Raw genomic sequence first — 22,163 nt, forward strand, 5'->3', positions numbered from 1 at the left:
CCCAGAAAAGGGAAACGAACTATCTGTTTGTATGTGGTATTATATAAGATCCTTCTACTGCATTTGTCTGTGTATTTCTCTGTATAAAACTCTATTCCTTCCGTCAATTTATTTTCCCTCTTCATTGTGCTGTTGATTCTGGAGCAATGTAGAAAGCAAAGAATATTTTCCTTTCCCTTTGTTAAAGATTGGCAAGAAAACATCAAATACTGCTTACATCTTGCACAAATTGTACTTAGAGCCACTTGTGAGAGAAACATTTTGAATTAGGGGAACAAAGTAGTATAACATGAGGTGTAGGCTTCCTTTGTATGTGTCACTGACTTTATCATCACTATTAAACCCTGCCCTCTGCAATTTCTACACTCATGTACCACTGGCACTTCTAAGGCTTGGTTCAAGTACTAATAAAGATATTTAGGTATTTAACTTTCAGCTTGACCTTAAAGAAAGCTGTGGTTTCAGTTTGTAGCTAGAAATTCAACTCCACTTTTTGCTTTGTGTCCTCTTAAGTATCCTGTAGAAAAGAAAACTTTTATGTTCTATACTGTTTCCTATTTCAAGTTGGCTTATCTCAGAGGTTTATTTTAATAGATCATATAGTGAAGCATTGTATCAGGTGAAAGAATGTCTTTATTTTATAAGGACATAATCTCTCTTTCTTCTGGAGTCATCCTTGACCTACCTGCTGTGTATCTGACCTCTTTGCATCCGACTTTTTCTTTGCCTCCACCATGGAGGACATGCAATGTAATGTAAACTGGAGAGAAGCACCATCAAAGCAGCATTCTAAACACAGAGTACAATAGGGCGCTTTGTGACCTGGGACACATCTGTCTGCATTGACCTGTTCCTTGATTATCAAGCCTAGTTGGGGATCAGCAAGATAAGATTAGTGTAGCCTTTGAAACCAGTTTCGGGTGCAATAGGCTGTACAGGTGCTCACCCTGCTGACAGAGATAAAATATTGCCATTCATTTGCCTTTCATGCCATTTGTCAGTCATTAGCAGATCTGACACATCTTGTAAAAAGCAGCAGCAAATAGGTTGTAGAATATTTTGAATTTCATGTCAGCATTATAGGTCTCAATTGATCCTCCCTTACTCATGCTCTCTGCTGTTGTTTTCAATCCTTTCCTCATAATTTTATTTTCTTGCTAGAGAAACGACTGAATTGCTTCTGGGAATGTCTGGGGCTTGGGGGGAGGAATTAGGAAATAAAATGTAGGTTCTTAAAAATATTATCATTAATTCTTATTTTTCCTGCTAGTAATAGTTGGTGGTGTTTTTTTTTAAAATTTATTCATAAAGTCTTTTGAATGTACTGAACTATCAACCAATAAACTTCAAATAGATGAATTTTCAACCAACCACTTTTATCCAGTTCTTTGCACACTAGAATAAATTAACAAAACTAGGTCTACACAATAGTTTTATTATATAGTGTTGGTATGAAAGAGTAAGCATTCTAAGTCATCTATAAATTGATGATCTTTAATATGAAAAAATTCTATTTCAATGCTATTTTTAAGAAAAATGACAGAAGTTTCATTGCCAACTGTTATTTCTTTCTTTCCCAGTTGCTAAACAAAGTATACTAACTTTTAAATTTTATACATTCACTGGATGGATAGTTTCTAATGTATGTAATATAAATTAAAAATCCCAAAAACATGAATATTTGCACTCATAAACTCAACATATAATATAATGACTTAGTAATACCATTGTGGATTTAAAGTAGAATTAAAATGTGATTTTAATTTACCTATCAATGTAATTATACACTGGTTTGGGGATAGATTCTTTTCATATAAAGTTTGAAACAACCTAAGACATCTATTAGAAGATTTTTTTAAAGGAAGTACTTCTGTTTCTCATTGGTACAAACTTACAATATAGATCTATATTGTTGCACAACATTGTATCACCACAGTATTGTTCTAGAATTTTTTTCTTTTCTTTTCTTTTGTATTTAAACACCGTGATTACAAACATAACTGTAGTTGGGTTTTGATCACAAAAGGAACACCCCCCTTTACCAGTGCAACATTCCCAGAAGTTTTTCACCTACAGTAAATCTCGTTCAAACAACTGCTACTTTCTGTTTCTAAACCCCTCTTTTCTGGAAATTTCCATCGTTTGCGGGTTGTTCGTTTGTTTGTTTTGGGGTTTGTTTTGTTTTGTTTTATTTTGTTTTGTTTTGCTGTTATAATATGTCATGTTTTGTTAATCTATTCACCGGCTGATGAAAAATTTTATAGGTTCTCGCCTTTGACGCTTATGAATACTACTACTATGAACAAGTTTTCTTGGCTCTTGGAGCAGATACCTGGAAGTGGAATGGGATTGAATTATTTGGAAATTACTCTAAGTTTTTACTTATTTATTCATTCATTTATTTATTTATTTATTTATTTTGGGGCCACACCTAGTGATACTCAGGGGTTACTCTGGAAATTACTCCTAGCTAAGCGGACCATATGGGACGCCAGGGAATCGAACTTCAGTTCATCTTAGGTTAGCACTTGCAAGGCAGATGCCCTACCGCTTGTGCCACCACTCCTGCCCTAATTATTCTTAGTTTTAAGGAAACTGCTTTTCCTTTTTTGTGTGTGCCCTCTGCTCCCCCACTTTCATGCCATTTGTTGCTGAGTTCTGCCTATGGTAGACCTGGTGATCTCTGGCATTGTGTGGTCAGAGAGAATGACAACAACATCCTTAGGCCTCAGCACCAAACCCCCAGCCAAGTATCACAAGCAATAGCCCCTAAACTGGGAGACCCCCAAAAGTAATTACATTGCTGAGTGCTACTTATACTTTTATAATCAAGCTTTTAAATTGCTATTTATTCACAGTAAATAATAAGAACATACCCAGAGACCAGTAAAACCAAAAGGTCCTGTGTCTAAAATGAGGAGGCCCAGTCATGCACTGAATACTGAAAAAATGTAATGAATTATAGCTAGAAAGTCCTCAAATTAATCACTGTTTGGTAAAAAAAAAAAAGTATTTTATGACCCTAATATTTTATTATACAAGTATGCAAATCTACAGATATAAATAAAGTCAAACTTTTCACTTTTAAACCCTACAAAGGGAAAAAATGGGCCAGAAATTTATAAAAAATGTTTTCATTCCAGAAACTAGGCCTATTAATTTCTATTAATAGGAGACCTTCTGCTGACAATTTTTCTATTAGGAATCTGGCAAACCTGCAAATATGACAGATGGATTGAGAATTCGGGAGTATGCCAAAAGACTTTATGCAAAGAAATATAGAAAAAATGAAGTTAGTTTCTCTAGTTATATGTTGAGGTTATATTCCTTGCCAGATCTGTAAAAAATAATTAAGGTCATTATATCTTATAAATTGCTTGAAAATACTTTTTATTTGCATCTTTTTAGGTTTGATTCTCATAAAGGTTTCTGGTGTCAGTTACTGGAAGAAGGTAAAACAAAATGCCTTGGGAAGAGCAAAGGAAGAAAATACCCTCCAATGGATTCTGATGTAAGCATAAAGCTTAAACAAATTAAGCAAAAATGATAAATATTCTTAGGCATTTTCTCAGAAAAATGGGAAAAGACCAATTTCAGCCTTTCTAGAAATTAAATGTGACACTTCCATACATCTAGGTTGCTTGTTCTGGTTTTTACAATAACAGATGTCCTGACATGCAAGAAGAAAGGTAAACAATAGAACTTGCTATTTTAAATCAGAACAAATATGGCAACATCTCATTCCAAACCCAAGGACATGCCTACAGGTATTTCAACACTAGTAATGTTTACTAAAATCAAAACAAAAAATATTTAAACTAAAAACAGGAAACAACTCAAAGATTTTTACTTTTCACTATTATACTAAGAACAATGATATTAATTACTCTCTTGCTGAGCATTGGACTGTTAGTGGCAAACAGATTAAAGAATAAACTCCCCAGGTGTCTAACACAGTAACAGATACTATAGGAGATAGGGGTGGAGACCAGATTTACGGGACCGGCGCGGTGGCACTAGAGGTAAGGTGTCTGCCTTGCCAGCGCTAGCCTAGGACGGACAGCAGTTTGATCACCCGGTGTCCCATATGGTCCCCCAAGCCAGGAGCGACTTCTGAGCGCATAGCTAGGAGTAACCCCTGAGCATTACCAGTTGTGGCCCAAAAAAACAAAAAACAAAAAAAAAAGGGGGGGTGGAGACCAGATTTGCAGTATGTATTTTCCTGTTGATCTCATTCAGAATGATCTGGCAATCACTGGATCCTACAGCTGTCTCAGCTTGTAGTCTTATATTTTCATCTTAATGCTTTTAAAACCATGTAAATTTTGAGTTAAGAACCAGTATACGTATTTATCTTGCTATTAGAACATGAAAGTGGCACATAAATGATTCATTTAAAAATTAATTCAGAAGTTTAAAATATCATTGGGATATTTTTCCATAACGTTGAAAGGATCCTATAAACTAAGAGACCTCTGGTGGTGTAGGAATCCCAGATTGTCTGAAACCACTAATGCTTTTATTGTGTTTTGTTTTGTTTTGGGGGCTACAGTCTCAGTACTCAGGGGTTACCTCAGACTGTGGTTGGCTCTAACTCTTATTTGTGCTCAAGGGACTATGGATCCCGAGGAATGAAACCCAAAATATACATTCGGCCCTCAGCCCAGAATCATTTTGAATACTAAAAACTTTGGGAGACTTGCTATTATTCAGACCTAAAAAATAGAAGTTGTCCTTACTGAACTTGTACTTAACTGCTACCTGAATGGTCCTGGAAGAGGGTGTTCTCTAGCTGCCCTGATAAATAATAAGGGCCAACGGTAAAGCACATTGGTTATGCCTGCACCACACCTGGGTTCATCCCTGGCACTGAAGAAGAAAAAGGGAAAAAATAAAAAGCATGATAAACAAATCACAGTCTCAGAATTGCAGTTTTCTATCATCAGAGTATTCTGAAAACAATTCTCAAATTTGAATAGAAATTAGAAAAATTCAGGGGCAATTTTACAGTATTTCAAGAAATTGTATACAATAAATTATTTTTGCTTATATGAAAGGTCTCTATATTAAAATGTCTGGAAAGCATTTTAAGTATGTTTCTGGGAGAATTTAATTTACTGTGTTTATATTGGAACAAAGAAGTGAATTTAGTTAGAAACATACAAAGCCTGAGTTTTAAGAAAATCTATGTATTTCAAAGAAGATTATGGAATAATATATCTCGAAGATCTCTTCTAACTCAAGTATTTCTGAGACCAAACATGTGGACATCCCACATAAGCAATTCTCCCATTTTCTATAGACACCAACTCATTTTCCTATAGGCTGATCAATACTGACCCTAAATTCCTGAGGTAGTGCAGACCACACAGGTGATGGGCTCTGCCACTATTTGCCAACTCCAGAGGCTTCCCAGGTGTTTCATGTTCCTGAATCCTTGGCTACAAAACCAGGGTTGCAAGACTCCCTCCACAGGCATGAGGGTTTGCTACCATAGCTTTGCAAACACAAGGAAGCACTCCAAAATTTATGAGAATGGACATAAATCTGGTGAAGAGGTACTTAAGACAAAAACTGTATGGATTCAGAGAGCACACTCTCCAGCAGAGTCTGGGGTGTAAACCAGCTCCCTACCCACGCTGGTGTTTGGTAACAGCAGTTCTCCCAATTCTCTCATGAGGGAATCTTATGGGTCTATTAGGTAGGCCTTGTTTATTAAAGCATTGGCTATTAGTGATCACCCAATCTCAAGATCTTTTCTTTATTTGGGGGTTGAGGAGGGGGAACATACCAGTGGGTGAGGCTGAACACTCCAATCCTATGACTGGTTCAGTCTCTTCTGTTCTCAGGGTCACACTACTAAAATAAATTCATTAATGATTTATAAGGGATTAATACAAATAACAAAGGCATCCTTATGACCCTCTAGCCAGAGAATTTCATAGTTTAATGGTTTAATTTTGTTTAGACAAAGACCAAATATACATTGATTAGCAAAATTCCATATGTATTTAATATATACATATTATTTTAGGAAGTATATAAATATATGCAAATATTAAGTGTCCTGAGAGTAGGCAAAAGGAAACAACCCAAAGGTGATAACACAAAGATGTAGAATATATCAGATTAGACTCAATGACACCAGGCTGCCTGCAACTCCTTCTACTTAAGAAACACATGTCTCCTCCCTCCAGATTATCACCATACATCACAGCATCCAGTTAATCCTAGAGAATAAGAGTGTTTTGTATCTCACACATTAAACAAAAGTCAATTCAAAGTGATTAAAGACCTTAAGGCCAGACCCAAATCCATAAAATTCATTAAAGAAAACATTGAGGAATACTCCAAGACTTAGACCTCAAAGAAGTCTTCAGTGTTAGGATGCCAATGGCAAAGTCAATAGCATCAAATCTGAATAAATGGAACTACATAAAACTAAAAAGTTTCTGTATGGCCAAAGAAACATGGGCTAAAATTAGAAGACAGCTAACTAGATGGGAGAAAATATTTGTGACTCAAAACATCAGATAGGGGCTGGTGAGAGCACAGTGGTAGGGCATTTGCCTTGCCTGCAGCCAACTTAGGGCAGATGGTGGCACGAATCCTGGCATCCCATATGGTACCCTGAGCCAGCCAGGAGCAATTTCAGAGTGTAGAGTTTAGTAACCCCTGAGTGCCACCAGGTGTGACTCAAAAAGCAAAAACAAACAAAAAAACCTCATCAGATAAATGTTAATATCTAGGATATACAAAGTACTCACAAAGGTCAATTCCTTAAAACCAAAAACCCCATCAAAAAATTGGGAGAGAAAGTAGACACTTCCTTGTGGAAGATCAATAGATGGCCAACAGACACATTAAAAAAATGCTCATCATCACACATCATTATGGAAATTCAAATCAAGACAACAATTAGAAATCATCTTATACCAGTGAGAATGGCATATATCAAAAAATACTGGGAACAATATGGTAAGAAAGGAATTCTCATCCACTGCTGGTGGGAATGCTGCCTGGTCTAACTTTTATGAAAAATAATATGTAGGGTTCTCAGTAAACTCAAAATTGACACAGGAATCCTACTTTTGGGTATCTTTCGCAGGACAGAAAAGCATTCATCCAAAAGGATGTATGCACACAGTTATTCATTGCAGCACTCAGAACAGTAGTGAAGACATGGAATCAATTTAAGTCCATCAATAGATGAGTGGATCATAAAGATGCGGTACATATATACAATGGAATACTACATAGCTGTAATGAATGATACAATCATGTGATTTGTAGCAACATAGATAGAACTGGAAGATATTATGTTAAATAAAGTATGCCAGATAAGAAAGATAAATACAGAATATCACTTAAATGTGGTATTTAGAATAACCGCATGAAGAAATGCAATGGTCTAAATGGGAGTTAGCTTGAATACCCTTAGCCTTAGAGTATAGCAAGGAGAAGGGAAGAAAATGTGTCGAAGAGGAGAAACAAATATAAAAGGATGTGGGGCAGGGGCCAAGTGGTCTTGGTAGTATCATTGGTAGTGTTAAAAAAGGACAGAAGTCAAAGTCAACAGCAATGGAATCAAGAGACCCAAATTTTAACACTCTAAACTTAAAATGAGCTGGCTGAGTGGCAGGGTGTGATATGGGATACAATTGGGGAACATTAGTAGATGGAGGTCAACACTGGTGGTGGGACTGGCCCTGATGCATTGTATGTCAGCTATGAAGGATTTTTTAAATCACAATGATTTCAATAAAATAAAATTTTTAGAAAAAGAATGTTTTGGGCCTGGTTTCAATTTGACTTTGTTCAGCAAAACACATTCATCAAAGAAACAGAAACCAGTAATTTTTAATTTTATTTTATTTTATTATAAGAACTTTATAAGTCCTTCATAGTTGAGTTTCAGACATAAATGAATCAAATTCCAATTCCACTACTAGTATAGACCTCTTTCCACTATGTTTCCAGAGTGTATCCCAATCACCACCCTTTGCCCCACACTCTGCTAGTATAACTGGCCCATTTAAATTTTACATTGTTGGAGTTTGAGTCTCTTGATTCCATTTTGTTGACTGGCTTGTATATTTAGTTCTATCCTTTTTTTTTCCTCCACCAATGTACGTGAGACCACTTGGCCCTTGGCCCCATCCTTTCATATTTGTTTCTCCTCTTCCACTCAGTTTCTTTCCTTCTCCTTGCTACACGCTAAGGCCAAAGCTGTTCAAGATAACTCCCATTTAGACCACTGTATTTCTTCATTGCAGTTATTCTAAATACCACATTTAAGTAATATTCCTTATTTATCCTTCTTCATCTGGCTTATTTTATTTAACATGATATCTTCCAGTTGCTGCAAATCTCATGATCGCATCATTCCTTACAGCTATGTAGTATTCCATTGTATATATGTACCACATCTTCATGATCTACTCATCTATTGCTGGACTTAGGTTGATTCCAAGTCTTAAATATTTTAAAGTCAACACACTGAATCTGTTAAATCAGCAAAGCAAACATATATAAAATTCATTAAATACAGAATTAATAAAAAAAAAAACACCTTAACCAGAACAGAGCAAAAGCACAGCTGTAGGGCATTTGCTTTGCATGTGGACAACCTGGGACAGATCCGGGTTTAATCCCCAGCATCCCATTTGGTTCCCAAGCCTGCCAGAGCAATTTCTGAGCACAGAGCCAGGAATGAACCCTGAGCGCCACCAAACAAACGAACAAAAAAATGAGGGGCCGGAGTGATGACAGGGCATAAGGCATCTGCCTTGCGTGCGCCAGCCTAGGACTGACCGCAGTTAGATCGCCTGGCATCCCATATAGTCCCCAAGCCAGGAAAGATTTCTGAGTGCATATCTAGGAGTAGCCCCTGAGCATCACCAGGTGTGCCCCCAAAAAAAGAAAGGAAAAAAAATACTCCACTAATCATCAGGGAGATGCAAATCAAAACAACTATGAGGTACCATCTCACACCACAGAAACTGGCAAACATCACAAAGAACAAGAACCATCAGTGCTGGCAAGGGTGTGAAGAGAAAGGAACTCTTATTCACTGCTGTTGGGAATGCCATCTAGTCCAATCTTTATGGAAAAACAATATGGAGATTCCTCCAAAAACTGGAAATGGAGCTCCCATATGATCCAGCTGTATCACTCCAATAGATATACCCTAGAAACACAAAATACAATTCAAAAATCCCTTCCTCACACCTATTTACAATAGCCCAAATCTGTAAACAATCCAGATGCCCTTCAACAGATGAATGTCTAAAAAAACTGTGGTACACATACACTGGAATATTATGCAGCCATCAGGAGAGATGAAGTCATGAAATTTTCCTATACATGGTTGTACATGGAATCTATTATGCTATGTGAAGTAAGTCAGAGGAAAGGCAATAGACACAGAATAGTCTCATTCATCTATGAGTTTTAAGAAAAATTAAAGGCATTAATGTAATAATGCCCAGAGATAATAGAGATGAGGGCCGGAAAGACTGGCTCACAATACAAAGAATAGTGAGTATAGTTAGGAAAATAACTACACTAATAACTAGAATGACAGTGTTAATGAGTGAGAGAAGTAGAATGCCTGTATTCATACAGGCATACAGGGGGTGGGGCATTGGTGGTAGAAATGTTGCACTGGTGAAGAAGGGTATTCTGTTTATGACTGAAACCTACTACAAGCATACTTGTAATCATGGTGCTTAAAGATTTTATAAAATAAAAACATATAAATGGGAGGGGCGGAGAGATAGCATGGAGGCAAGGTGTTTGCCTTTCATGCAGAAGGTCAGTGGTTTGAATCCCGGTGTCCCATAGGGTTCCCTGAGCCCACCAGGAGTGATTTCTGAGCATAAAGCCAGGAGTAACCCCTGAGTGTTGCCGGGTGTGACCCAAAAACAAAACAAAACAAAACAAACAAACAAAAAATATATATATATAAATGGATTCCTCATACAAAAACAAAAGTATAAAAAAACCTTAGTCAAAAAAAAAAAAAAAAAAAAAATAAAAGGGGCCGGAGAGATAGCATGGAGGTAAGGCGTTTGCCTTTCATGCAGGAGGTCATCGGTTCGAATCCCGGCGCCCCATATGGTCCCCTGTGCCTGCCAGGAGCAATTTCTGAGCCTGGAGCCAGGAATAACCCCTGAGCACTGCCAGGTGTGACCCAAAAACCAAAAAAAAAAAAAAAAAAAAAAAAAAAAAAAAAAAAAAAAAACCTTAGTCATGACTTTATTATATAATTCTTATTTTGCTAGGGTCTGGTAGGCTGTTTGGGTCACACCTAGCAGTGCATGATATCAAACAGTCCCACCTCCAAGCTTGGAGATTGTTTCCAGTGGTGCTTAGGAGACCAGGCAGGGCCAGGGATTACATATTGCAGCCCTTTGAACCATCTTTCCTGGCTCTTTTTTTAAATAATATTATATTTTGGTAGTTTCTATTATTTTCTCCTATTATATGTTCAAAGTAACCATGGTGCCGATTGGTTTCTCTGGTATTATCTTACCATCTAAATTATTCCCCCTTATGATGATCATCAGATAACAATGTGAACAATAAGGCTCCTGGCTCATCATCAAGTTCTGTCATAGTAACTACTGTTAGAATATACTCTCCTCTTAAAGAGGATTATTGTACTTTGCAAATTTCATACCACTGACTTTACCACATGGAGGAAACAGAGAATCAAGAAGCCTTGACTAGCAGGACACTGAGAGGAGCTGGATTAACAACATACATTTTTACTCACAACAGCATACAGAGCAGAAGTCAGGCATCTCTGACTACTGCTGCTGAAAGTAGGGTTTTGGGAAGTCAAGGAAAGAGTACCAGGAGCAAAGTTTCTCATGGTAGAAAGATCTTTCATTTCTCCCTAAATTTCAGGACTGGTTAGCAACAAAGAAGGCACCAAACGATCTGATGGAAATATCTGGAAATAAAGTTGACTTCTACCTTTCTTCAGCCTGACTATGCTAGCTGGGCCTTTCAGTGGTTTTAGAGCTAATGACTGAGGAAGCCTCAAACTAAGTAATGAGAAAGACCCACATACAAGCAGCACAAAGACTGGGGTTGTCCCTGGACACCAGTAATTGCTATAATACACTACAGACATTCAATCTTGTTTCAACAGCCATGATTATTGCAAAAAATCATTTATAGGAACCAGAGACAGTGCAGCAGGGTCCAGGTTGCTTGCAGCTGACCCTGGTTGAAACACTGGCACCCCAGATGGTCCCCAAGCACTGCCAGGAGTGATCCCTGAGTGCAGAATCAGAAGTAAGTCCTGGATAGGTCCAAATGTGACCCAAAAATAAAACAAACAAAAAAATTTATATTGAAATTATAAAGAATAAATGAGACATTTTCTGGCAGTTAAGTTGAGTTATTACTCATATATGACACAAAAGAAAAACACAAAGAATCAACTGACTTTGTAAAGATTCTACAGAACAAGGGGTCAGAGAGATAGCACAGCAGTAGGGCATTTGCCTTGCACGCAGCCGACGCAGGACAGACTTGGGTTTGATTCCCAACATCCCATATGCCTGCATTTCTGAGCTGAGAGTCAGAAGAAACCCCTGAGTGCCAGTCAGGTGTGGCCCAAAAACCAAAACAAAAATTAAACAAAGAAAGATTCTATAGAACAAAACGCACAGATTAACATGGAGCAGAGAGAAATACAGATGCAAGAAATAGCCCTTTCACAACATTCCCACCAATGGTCACCTACACTATCTTCACTAAACCTACACTATCAGTAAATCAAATCAATTAGAGATTCTTGGAAGTTGTTAAGATTAAGGGAAAATGTATAATAAAATCAGAATTTGAACACTGCTTTGTTCATTGTCAGCTATGAGCTTTTATCTCCTTTGTATGGTAATACATCATTGAATGGAACACTATTCAAGAGCCTGCTGTTTGGGCCAGAGCAATAGTACAGCAAGTAGAGCATTTGCCTTGCACATGACTGGCCAGGGTTCAATACCTGGCCCTCCATAAGGTCCCAAGCACCACTTGGAAGTAACCCCTGAGTACTGAAGGTGTGGCTCAAAAAAACAAAAAGAACCCGCTGTCAGGACCAAATTAACTGCAACTGTCAAATACAACAGCCCTTGCACTGCTAACAATTCCAGTTATTAAAGTATTTATCTATACTAAAGGGTAATCTTCCTTCCTATAAATCATGCATTCTTTTCCTCCTTTGGGTCAAATAGTACATATTAGGGTTTAGGCTTATTTATTGCATTTTAAGGTTAAACACATAGTGAGTATTTTATACAGACCTCAAAGCTTTCTTTAGTATTACAATAAAAATCTAAAGTAGTGGGGCTGAGAGATAGCAGAGCAATAGGGCGTTTGCCTTGCAAGCGCTGACCCAGGACCAAAGGTGGTTCGAATCCCGGCATCCCATATGGTCCCCCATGCCTGCCAGGGGGGATTTCTGAGCAGAGAGCCACGAGTACCTCCTGAGCGAAGCTGGGTGTGGCCCCAAAACAAAACAAAACAAAACAAAACAAAAAACTAAAGTAGTAATGACAAAGGATTATTTTGTATTATAAATTAATTAATCTAAACTCCCCTAAATTAGGATGATTTTAATGAAACTTTGCATGAAACCCAATCACTATTGTCTTTCTATTGCTCTATTGTTTTTAATAGCACCTCAAATTATTTTAACACAGCTCTGCACAAATAAACCCTGTATTTCACACTAATACCCTTTTCCTACTTGAAACAACCCATGTCTGTACAATGTCTACTTTGAAGGCCAGCTAACTTAGGTTACATCAATAGTGTACAGATTTAACGTATACTTCCTGCAGGTATATTATACATTTATTTAAATGACAGTGATTCTGGGCCACGAACGTTACTAAGAGACTGTCCTGTTCTATCCTCCTCCCACTGCAGAGCAGATCCTTTCTTTCGAGTTACTACCGCGACCACAATGTGGAGCTGTCACGGCTGCTGCACAGACTGGGGCAGCCCTTGCCAGCCTGGCTGAGACAGGAGCTGCAGAAAGTGAGATAGCACTGAGAGAAAGTTCCTGGGCACATCGCCTCTCCCAAAGCAACCAGAAGCTGCCAAAAAAGAAAGTGGTTTAGACATATACCTCGACATGAGCAAACAGAACAAGGTTTCTTCCTTTTGCTTGCAGGTGGATGATCAGGAAAATTAAAGAAAAGAAAGTGTCTGTCATGAGACTTGAGGCCTCTGGCCAATCTCGGAACAAATATCTGAACAATATGTGGGATCCTCAGAGACTATTGTACGCTTATGTGAAATACATCTCAGACACAAGTGCAGAACCATTCCTTTGGTGGTAATATTTACACTTTTCTATCGCAAGTAAGATTGTGTCTCTGTAGAGTTTTAGACCACTGTTTCCCTGTAAAACATTTTATTCTTTGATCCTATAAAGTGTCCTACAAAACAAGACCAAACAAAACTAACAGAATAAACATCAGAATGTAGCATAAAATGCCAAAGGCATTATGCTTGCCAAAATCTAAGCCCATTGAAATATTTAGAAAAATCGTAAACTATAATTTGTACTAGATCAGAATGGAAATATCCTTGATGGGATTTTACCTGCATCAGAAAGAGATGTTATGGCAAAAAACAATTAGTGATTTTTTTCATATACATAGTGTATTTATGTAAAAATTACTAACTCTATCATAATTACTATACTGAGATATTTATTATAAAGCTGTTTGATGATAAATGAAAATACAATATACCAAAACAGTAAATAATTACATAAAGCATACTGACTAACTAAAGCCCCTGAAGCTACAATCACTAACAACATATTTGTCCTTCCTGTGAACTACATCTCAGCCCAGATAATCCTTATTCTACAGAAATGCTAGCACAGAATCTGAGTCCATGCCAACTCCAAATGTAGACTATCTTTTAAATGTGATAACTTTTTGTAATATTTTCCAGAATGTAACATACTAAGTAAAAACTAAGAGCAATATCTCTATAATGTAAGTTGTTTACATTAAAATGATTTTTTTAAAAACTATATTTTGGGGCCAGTAAAATAAAACAACAGATGGAGTGGTTGTCTTGCATGCAGCCAACCTGAGTTCAATACTTGGCATCCCATATAGTCCGCAAAGATCACCAGGAGTGTTCCCTGAGCATGAAGTCAAGAAAAAGCCCTGAGTACAACAGTGTCCCAAAAGTAAATCCGCCCCCCCAAAAAAGGACCTGCTATTATTTCTACATAACTTGAAATGTAATGATCTAATATAGATGATTATAATGAAAACATTGATATACTATTATAGTAATTTCAATATTACTCTCAAAACAAGGCTGAAAAATAAATAGAATCAATTCCCTCCTTTTGTGAGGGAAAGGGTGGCCCATAAGTAGCAGTGGTAAGGACTTACTCCTGGTTTGGTGCTCAAAGATCACTCCGAAAAGGCTAGGAGACCAAATGTGCTGCCATGTACTGAACTGGGGTCAGCAGTATGCGAGGCAAGTGCTCTACTTGCTGTACTAGATCCTCCCCATGTGTCCCACTTTTTAAAAGATTATTTCACATATCACTCTGATTTAAAACAACAGAACATAATTGAATTTATGGATTGCCTACTAAATTCAATAAAATACAAACATTTTTGTCAAAAAAGACTTGTCAAATATGATTCTTAAAATATACTTACGCGGGCCGGAGAGATAGCATGGAGGTAAGGCGTTTGCCTTTCATGCAGGAGGTCATCGGTTCGAATCCCAGCGCCCCATATGGTCCCCTGTGCCTGCCAGGAGCAATTTCTGAGCCTGGAGCCAGGAATAACCCCTGAGCACTGCCAGGTGTGACCCAAAAACCAAAATATATATATATATATATATATATATATATATATATATATATATATATATATACTTACGCTAAATTTTAAATGAAATTTAAATTTAAAATTCTTTATGAAAGAATAAGTCAAACTTATTTCCTATGTCATATTTACCTAATTTTAAGCTTATATATTGAACAATTTAAGTAGTAAATTTCCACTGACTCTTAAACCCCTTTTTATTTATGATTAGACAAAAGGGATATGCAAGGGCCAGAGAGACAGTACAGCAGATAAGGTATGTGCCTTGTTCACAACCAACCCCAGTTCTATCGCTGGCACTACAATTCCCTCATAAGTGATACCTGGACACAAAGCCAGAAGTAATCCTTGATCATCACCAGGTGTGGCCCAAAAATTTAATCCATAAAATATTTTCATTGTCATTAAAACATATAAAATTAAATGCTATTGACCATTTACAATTAGAAAACAATTTCTCTTTATTCTTTTAATTATCACTAATGTTTTTTCTAAATTTTATGTACCTAGATGATGTGCTAATCTTTAAACAAACAAGCTATCAGGAAAAAAACTAAAGAAAGAACCAGTCTTTAAGATCCCTAATCAGAGAGAGAGATAGAATAACAGGTAAGACGCTTGCCTAGCAAGCAGATGACCAAGATTTGATCCTTGGAACCCGACATGGTCCATTCTGATTCCCCCCAGGATGAAACCTGAATGAAAAACCAGGAATAATCCCTGAGCACTGCCAGGTGTGGCCAAAAATAATAATAAATTATAATTAGAGTCTTTTATACGAACATGTGACTTCAGTATTCTTACTAAATTACACAGTCTGTTCTGAAATATCAGCTACTGAAACACGCTTAAAAATGATCACCACTTTCATCTCCACTCATTTAGGAAATAAGCTTTCAAAGATCAAACAGTAAAAACAGATCCCCTCAGTTATTCACAAAACCATGCTTTTCTTCCCACAGTAGCATTTCTACTGTAAAAGAACAATACAACACAATCTATATTATTTAATGATGAGGTGTAATGATGAAACCTCTAAACAAAACTGCTAAAAATCGCAATTTGAAATAGTCAAGCCAATTGAACAACTCTCCTTTGAAATTAATGTTTAAAAAAATAACATGCTACATGCATGTACATGCTACATGCATAAAAGAAGGAAAGGAAGAGCAACAAGGTCTCATTCCCAGTGCAGGTCTTATGATATGAAGAGTAGCACACTTAGAAAAGCTTTTGACCTCCCAGTGGTCTTTAAAAACCCATCCAATCCCAGAAGACATGCATACTTCCTACATTATATTCTCCTGGTGGTCCTGAAGCTATTTTCAAAGTTACAGAAATAAATATACATGAGGGGGAAAAGGAGAGGTCATGTGATCAAAAGCTCACTCTGTATAGAATTGCTTTCTCGTTTTAAAAATTGAAACTTCCTCAGGAAGAAATGAAATGGTTATTTCAATGTTTATAAGCTATAATATTCTTGTCATTCACATTGAATGAAATTACTTAAAACTTTTTTTCTGAGTTTTTTAAAATAAAAAACCTGGATATAATTCTGATAGTCGCATGGTACCTCATATGTACAACAATAAACTGTGATAAGAAAATGAAACATTTGGTCTGATGATTTTAAGTTTTAAGTGAATATTTACCTATTCTGTCTGAAACAGAGAGGTAGGTGGTGAGAGTATAAAGACTACTAAATTATGTGAAAATAAAGAGACACGTGGAAAACAAATTTGGATGAATCTTTCTAATAAATGTCAGTGATTACTTTTGTCTAATTCTAATGAATGTCTAGCTAGCACTTCCCATGAATCCTAAAATAAGAGAATCAGATTTGCCTAACAGATTTGAGAAACTGAATAAATCTATATCTTTCATTAATTTGCTACTCATAAATTCTTTCTTTAGAATTTACAATGTGTTAGGTCAGGACTAAAGGGACAGCAGAGCAGGTAAGGCATTTGCCTTAAGTATAGATGACCTAGGTTTAATTCCAGCATTGCATTTGGTCCCTGTAACCTCACCAGGGGTAATCACCTGAGCTCAGAGCAGGAGAAAACCCTAAGCATAGCTAGGGTAGATTAAAAACTAAAAATAAGGGGCCGGAGAGATAGCATGGAGGTAAGGTGTTTGCCTTTCATGCAGGAGGTCATCAGTTCGAATCCCGGCGTCCCATATGGTCCCCCGTGCCTGCCAGGAGCAATTTCTGAGCCTGGAGCCAGGAATAACCCCTGAGCACTGCCTGGTGTGACCCAAAAACCACACACACAAAAAAAAAAAAAAAAAAACTAAAAATAAAAATGGTAGGTGGGGTTCCTTTTGTTAAAAAATATATATGTGGGCCCGGAGAGATAGCACAGCGGTGTTTGCCTTGCAAGCAGCCGATCCAGGACCAAAGGAGGTTGGTTCGAATCCCGGTGTCCCATATGGTCCCCCGTGCCTGCCAGGAGCTATTTCTGAGCAGACAGCCAGGAGTAACCCCTGAGCACCGCCAGGTGTGACCCAAAAACCAAAAAAAAAAAAAAAAAAAAAAAAAACCAAAAAAAAAAATTATATATATATGTTATATATATATATTGTTAATATATATCATCCTAGATGGTAGGTAGGTCAACCTAAATGTGAAAAATACTATGCATCCCAGAGATAATAGCAGTACAATTTCCAGGAAATACACTTAAAGATCAATTCCCAGGGCTTGCTAATGGAAAGGCAGTAAATTGCATGAATATTTCAGTATACTGCATACATAAGACCTGGGGGAAAATACACAACACACACACATACACACACACACACACACACACACACACACACACACACAAACACACATTAAAAGCATGTCAGTCATTTCAAAGGACAGTCAACTCTCCATTAACTGCACATTCCTGTTCTCCCCGCTCATCCCAATTGTTCCCCATCATGGGAACAGTGATGAATATGCCAGAGAAAATATTCAAGAAATTATTTCTGTATTGGCTTGAAATGCCATCTTTTCTTTGCTTACTTTACCTACAATCTTGGGAATTTTTTGTTGTTGTTCAAGCCATAACTCTGACATTTGAGGAGAAAAGCAGTGTGACTTTGATTCCTTTCTCAATATCTGGGCTCTGTGTAAGTTTCTCATCTGTTGTGCAGAATAGCCAACATTTGGGGTCACTTTCCCCCACAACCAGTACTCCCACTAATTTCTGCCACTTATTGTCAATTTGTTGTCTTCAAAAGTTTCTTCTGCTTTTAGCACTTCCAACAAATGCCCAACATAGAATTAATTCACTCACCTTTTAGAGTAAAAACTTTATTTTAACAACAACTTGTACCTTCTTCCATCAATCCTATAACTAGCTTAATTTTTATCCTCAGTCTACATCCATTACTCTAAAAGTAAAGTAATTAATCTCTAATATTGGAACTACCTAGATTTTCACTATCTCTTTCAAAGTCTTTCTTAAAAAGTAAGGAGCAGTGACGCATGTAAGTAAGTATTTGAGAAAATGAAAACTTGCCAAATTCAGGTCCAATGTTTTTTATCTAAACATCTATCCCTTTCAAGGAAACCAGAGAAAATTCCACAAATACATACATGCAGCATACAAAAAGTTTTCAAAATGTTCTTTGGAAGAATGGACCTACCCACATTCTATCATACAGAAAATAGAATTAAGCAAATGAAATTTGAAACACTGCAAAGCATACAGACAGTGACAAATCTTACATATTGTCTGCATCAAGCTACCTCTTCATGATGAGAGAATAAGTTAAATGCAGGAAATACCTGCTGTCTATATTGTGCCTGCAAAAATGTACTATTCAAATCAATAACTGAAATGGAAACCAGATCTTGCTTTAAAATATTATGCATAATTTATATAGGTGGGACAGAGAAGACTTGTCTTCTTTTCTGTTTGGTAAATAATTTCTGAAAATGCTTTCTTGTTTCAACTATAACAGAAATACAAGCTTGAAACAATATGTATACTTAATTTCTACTCTGTCATTTCAGAATTTATCTTTAAAGAAAACAAGAATTTTCAAGGCCTAAAAATATGGTATGAAAACTAAAATTTATTTCACTCACAAGTGAATGAATTAGCAAAGTTAATAAATTAAATATTATATATTTAAATATATAAAAGCTATGAAATGTAATATTAACAAAAAATCCATTCCCATTCAAGACAGTACAATAAAACTTATTGTATGGTCTGAGAGTGATTGTACAGCAGTTAGGTCACAGGCCAACCCAGGTTCAGAACACTACCAGGTGTCATTCTTGAGCATCACTGGGTATGCCTCCCCCACCAAAAAAATAAAAAACTTCTCTCATTCCTTTCCCCAATAAATTACAAGGTTGTCCTTGGAATAATCAGAATAGCAAATATAAATTAGTGATGATAATATCCATTACTAACTAAATGGGTCAACCATTCCCCCAGTTCCTACATCATGTGTCCCCTGACAACTTTGTCTTCCATTATCTTTAATATGTGATCCTCCCCTGGGGCCGGAGCAGTGGCACAGCAATAGGGTGTTTCCCTTGCACATGGCTGACCTAAGACAGACCTGGGTTCTATCCCCGGTATCCCATGTGGTCCCCCAAGGCAGGAGCGATTTCTGAGCCCAGAGCCAGGAGTAACCCCTGAGCATCATAGGGTGTGGCCCAAAAAGCAAAAAAAATTTTTAAAAAATAAAAAATAAAATATGTGATCCTCCCTTTCTCACATCTCTAGAAAGATCCAGAGGGCCCAGCCTATAGCAGCCTTGGATTGAACTGCAGGCATTTTATGCTTGTCACTTAAAGGTAGATTTCTAGGGCAGCAGATTTCTGTTGAGCTTTTTTATTTTGTCCTTAAAAAGGGAATGATAGGCCTAATAAATTGGGAACCTCTAGTGCTTAAGTTGAAAGTAAACAATGGCCTCACATCATTTAACTCCTTTCTCTTCATTTTTGGGGGAAACTAGTTTGCTTTGGATCTACAGTAAGTTTATCAGGACCCTATGTTTAAGCATGTTTTTAAAGTCACAAATTTAACCCTAAAGCTTAGAAACAAACATAAAAATGCAGCAAAGCTTCAAAAAATGAGCAAAAAAACTGATTTGAATGAGCTAAATTCCTCATCCTTCATGTGGAAAGCCAACACACACAACTTAAAGGTGACAAGTAAAAAATTAATATTTTAAAAGATCGTTGAATCATGGAAGTAATGAACACAACTTTTCAATAGAAATAGTAAAAGATAGTAAATAAATAGAAACTAGGGTGAGTGAGCAATGAAAATATTTGACTCACCCCAGTGCTTGCTTTATACCATACATCTCTAGAACAGCAGCAGCATCATTAAAGCAAATTAAGCATAGAGTCTGGGAAGTTGAGGTAAGGGGCGCATGCCTTACATGCACACAGACCTGAATTCTCCTTCCCTTACTCTGTGGCCTCCCAACCACCACTGCATACAAACAGGAGTCTGTAATCCTGTAATCGTCACAAAAAGGCAGCAGCCCTCGGTGAACACAACTAAAAAGATGAATGTGTCGTGTCTTTTGGAGAGTCCACGTGTAAGCATCACAATTAGAAGGTTACATTAAATTAAACAAATTTAATAAAATTCATGAAATGAAATAAAATATAAAACTAAGTTCATTTACATTCTTTAAATTGTAGGGAAAGATGGTAAGACACTAGCCTAGCACATACAGAAGCCAACGCAGGTTGTATCTCCAGAAAAACATTGTCTCAAGCACTGCTATGAGTGACTGCTGAACACAGCTGGGTGTGACCCCAAAATCAAATTCATTTCTAATTCTTTTTTTTTTTTTTTGGTTTTGGGGCCACACCCGGTGACGCTCAGGGGTTATTCCTGGCTATGCACTCGGAGTCGCTCCTAGCTTGGAGGACCATCGAACCGCTGTCCGTCCAAGGCTAGCGCTGGCAAGGCAGACAGACACCTTACCTCTAGCGCCACCGCCCGGCCATTTTTAATTCTAAATAAAATAAAACTTTAAATAAATTCACTTCATACAAAATAAGCAAGGTTCACAAAAAAACTGAAATAAAAGTAAATCTAATAACATTAACATGAATAATGTGCACAAAAATAAAACAATAAAAATGTAATTCAATCTATATAGCAAACAGAAATAAATTTGAAAAAGAAATATATTCAGTAACATTAAATTAAGAAACTCATGCTTCATTTTGGGGTTATCTGTATCTCCATTTCAAACATAGACTTCCTTACTTTTCCTTTACTTACAGTCTCCATGTTGGGTATTGTTCATATTCTCATATACTAAGACATGGACTCCCAGCTCTGTACCAACAGAAGCCCAAGTTCCCTCTTGAATACGTATCTCTCTTTTTCTCCTATCAGATTTCTCTAAGCAAATACAGTTTGCTTTCAAGAAATAAAACGATGGGGCTGGAGAGAGAGCACAGCGGTAGGCATTTGCCTTGTATGTGGCCAACCCCTGACGGACCCAGTTCCATCCCATATGGTACCGGAGCCTGCCAGGAGCGATTTCTGAGCACAGTGCCAGGAGTAATCCCTGAGCGCCGCCGGGTGTGACCCAAACACCACCACCACCCCAAAAAAAGAAATAAAATTATGGGGCTGGAGCGATTGCACAGCAGGTAGAGCGTTCCCTTGCAAGCAGCGGACCCGATTGGATCTCCTACATCCCATATGGTCCCCCGAGCCTGCCAGGAGTAACCCCTGAGTACCACTGGGTGTAGCTTAAAAAACAAAAATTTTAATTTAATTTAATTAATGATTTCCAATAGAGCACAATAATAAAACAGTTGCTTTGCACAATTTCATCTGGGTTAATTTAATATGAATAATAAAGTAATTATTTTAAGTATTTCAAATTAAAATGTATCTGATTGAATTCAATCTTAACAATATTAATTATATATTAAAATTATAATACAAAATAAATTAAATTGTTTTAAAAATAAATTTTATTAATTATAAATGTAAGTAAACTATTGAATTCCAGATAAACATTAATAAATTACATAATTCATATAAATTGTGTCATATAAGAAATTAAATAATAAAAGACTAAAATTGGGGCCGGCGAGATAGCATGGAGGTAAAGGCATTTGCTTTGCATGCAGGACGTTGGTGGTTCAAATCCCAGCATCCCATGTGGTCCCCCAAGCCTGCCAGGAGCGACTTCTGAGTGTAGAGCCAGGAGTAACCCCTGAGAGCTTCCGGATGTGACCCAAAAACCTAAATAAATAAATAAATAAATGACTGAAATTAA

General features: G+C 37.0%; 1 protein-coding gene across 1 annotated transcript in view; it reads left to right on the forward strand.

Moving 5' to 3' along the window:
* Positions 1 to 13,308, forward strand: part of LOC126027864 (bifunctional heparan sulfate N-deacetylase/N-sulfotransferase 3) — a gene marked incomplete at its 5' end in the record, with an annotated part of 137,302 nt that extends 123,994 nt beyond the window's left edge. Inside the window, 2 exons of the mRNA XM_049786902.1 lie at positions 3,409 to 3,511; positions 12,946 to 13,308. Coding sequence (XP_049642859.1) covers positions 3,409 to 3,511; positions 12,946 to 13,065 — 223 coding nt within the window. The remainder of the gene's footprint in view (positions 1 to 3,408; positions 3,512 to 12,945) is intronic.
* Positions 13,309 to 22,163: the final 8,855 nt, after the last annotated feature.

This window comes from Suncus etruscus, chromosome 14 (assembly GCF_024139225.1).
Source record: "Suncus etruscus isolate mSunEtr1 chromosome 14, mSunEtr1.pri.cur, whole genome shotgun sequence".
Taxonomy (NCBI): domain Eukaryota; kingdom Metazoa; phylum Chordata; class Mammalia; order Eulipotyphla; family Soricidae; genus Suncus; species Suncus etruscus.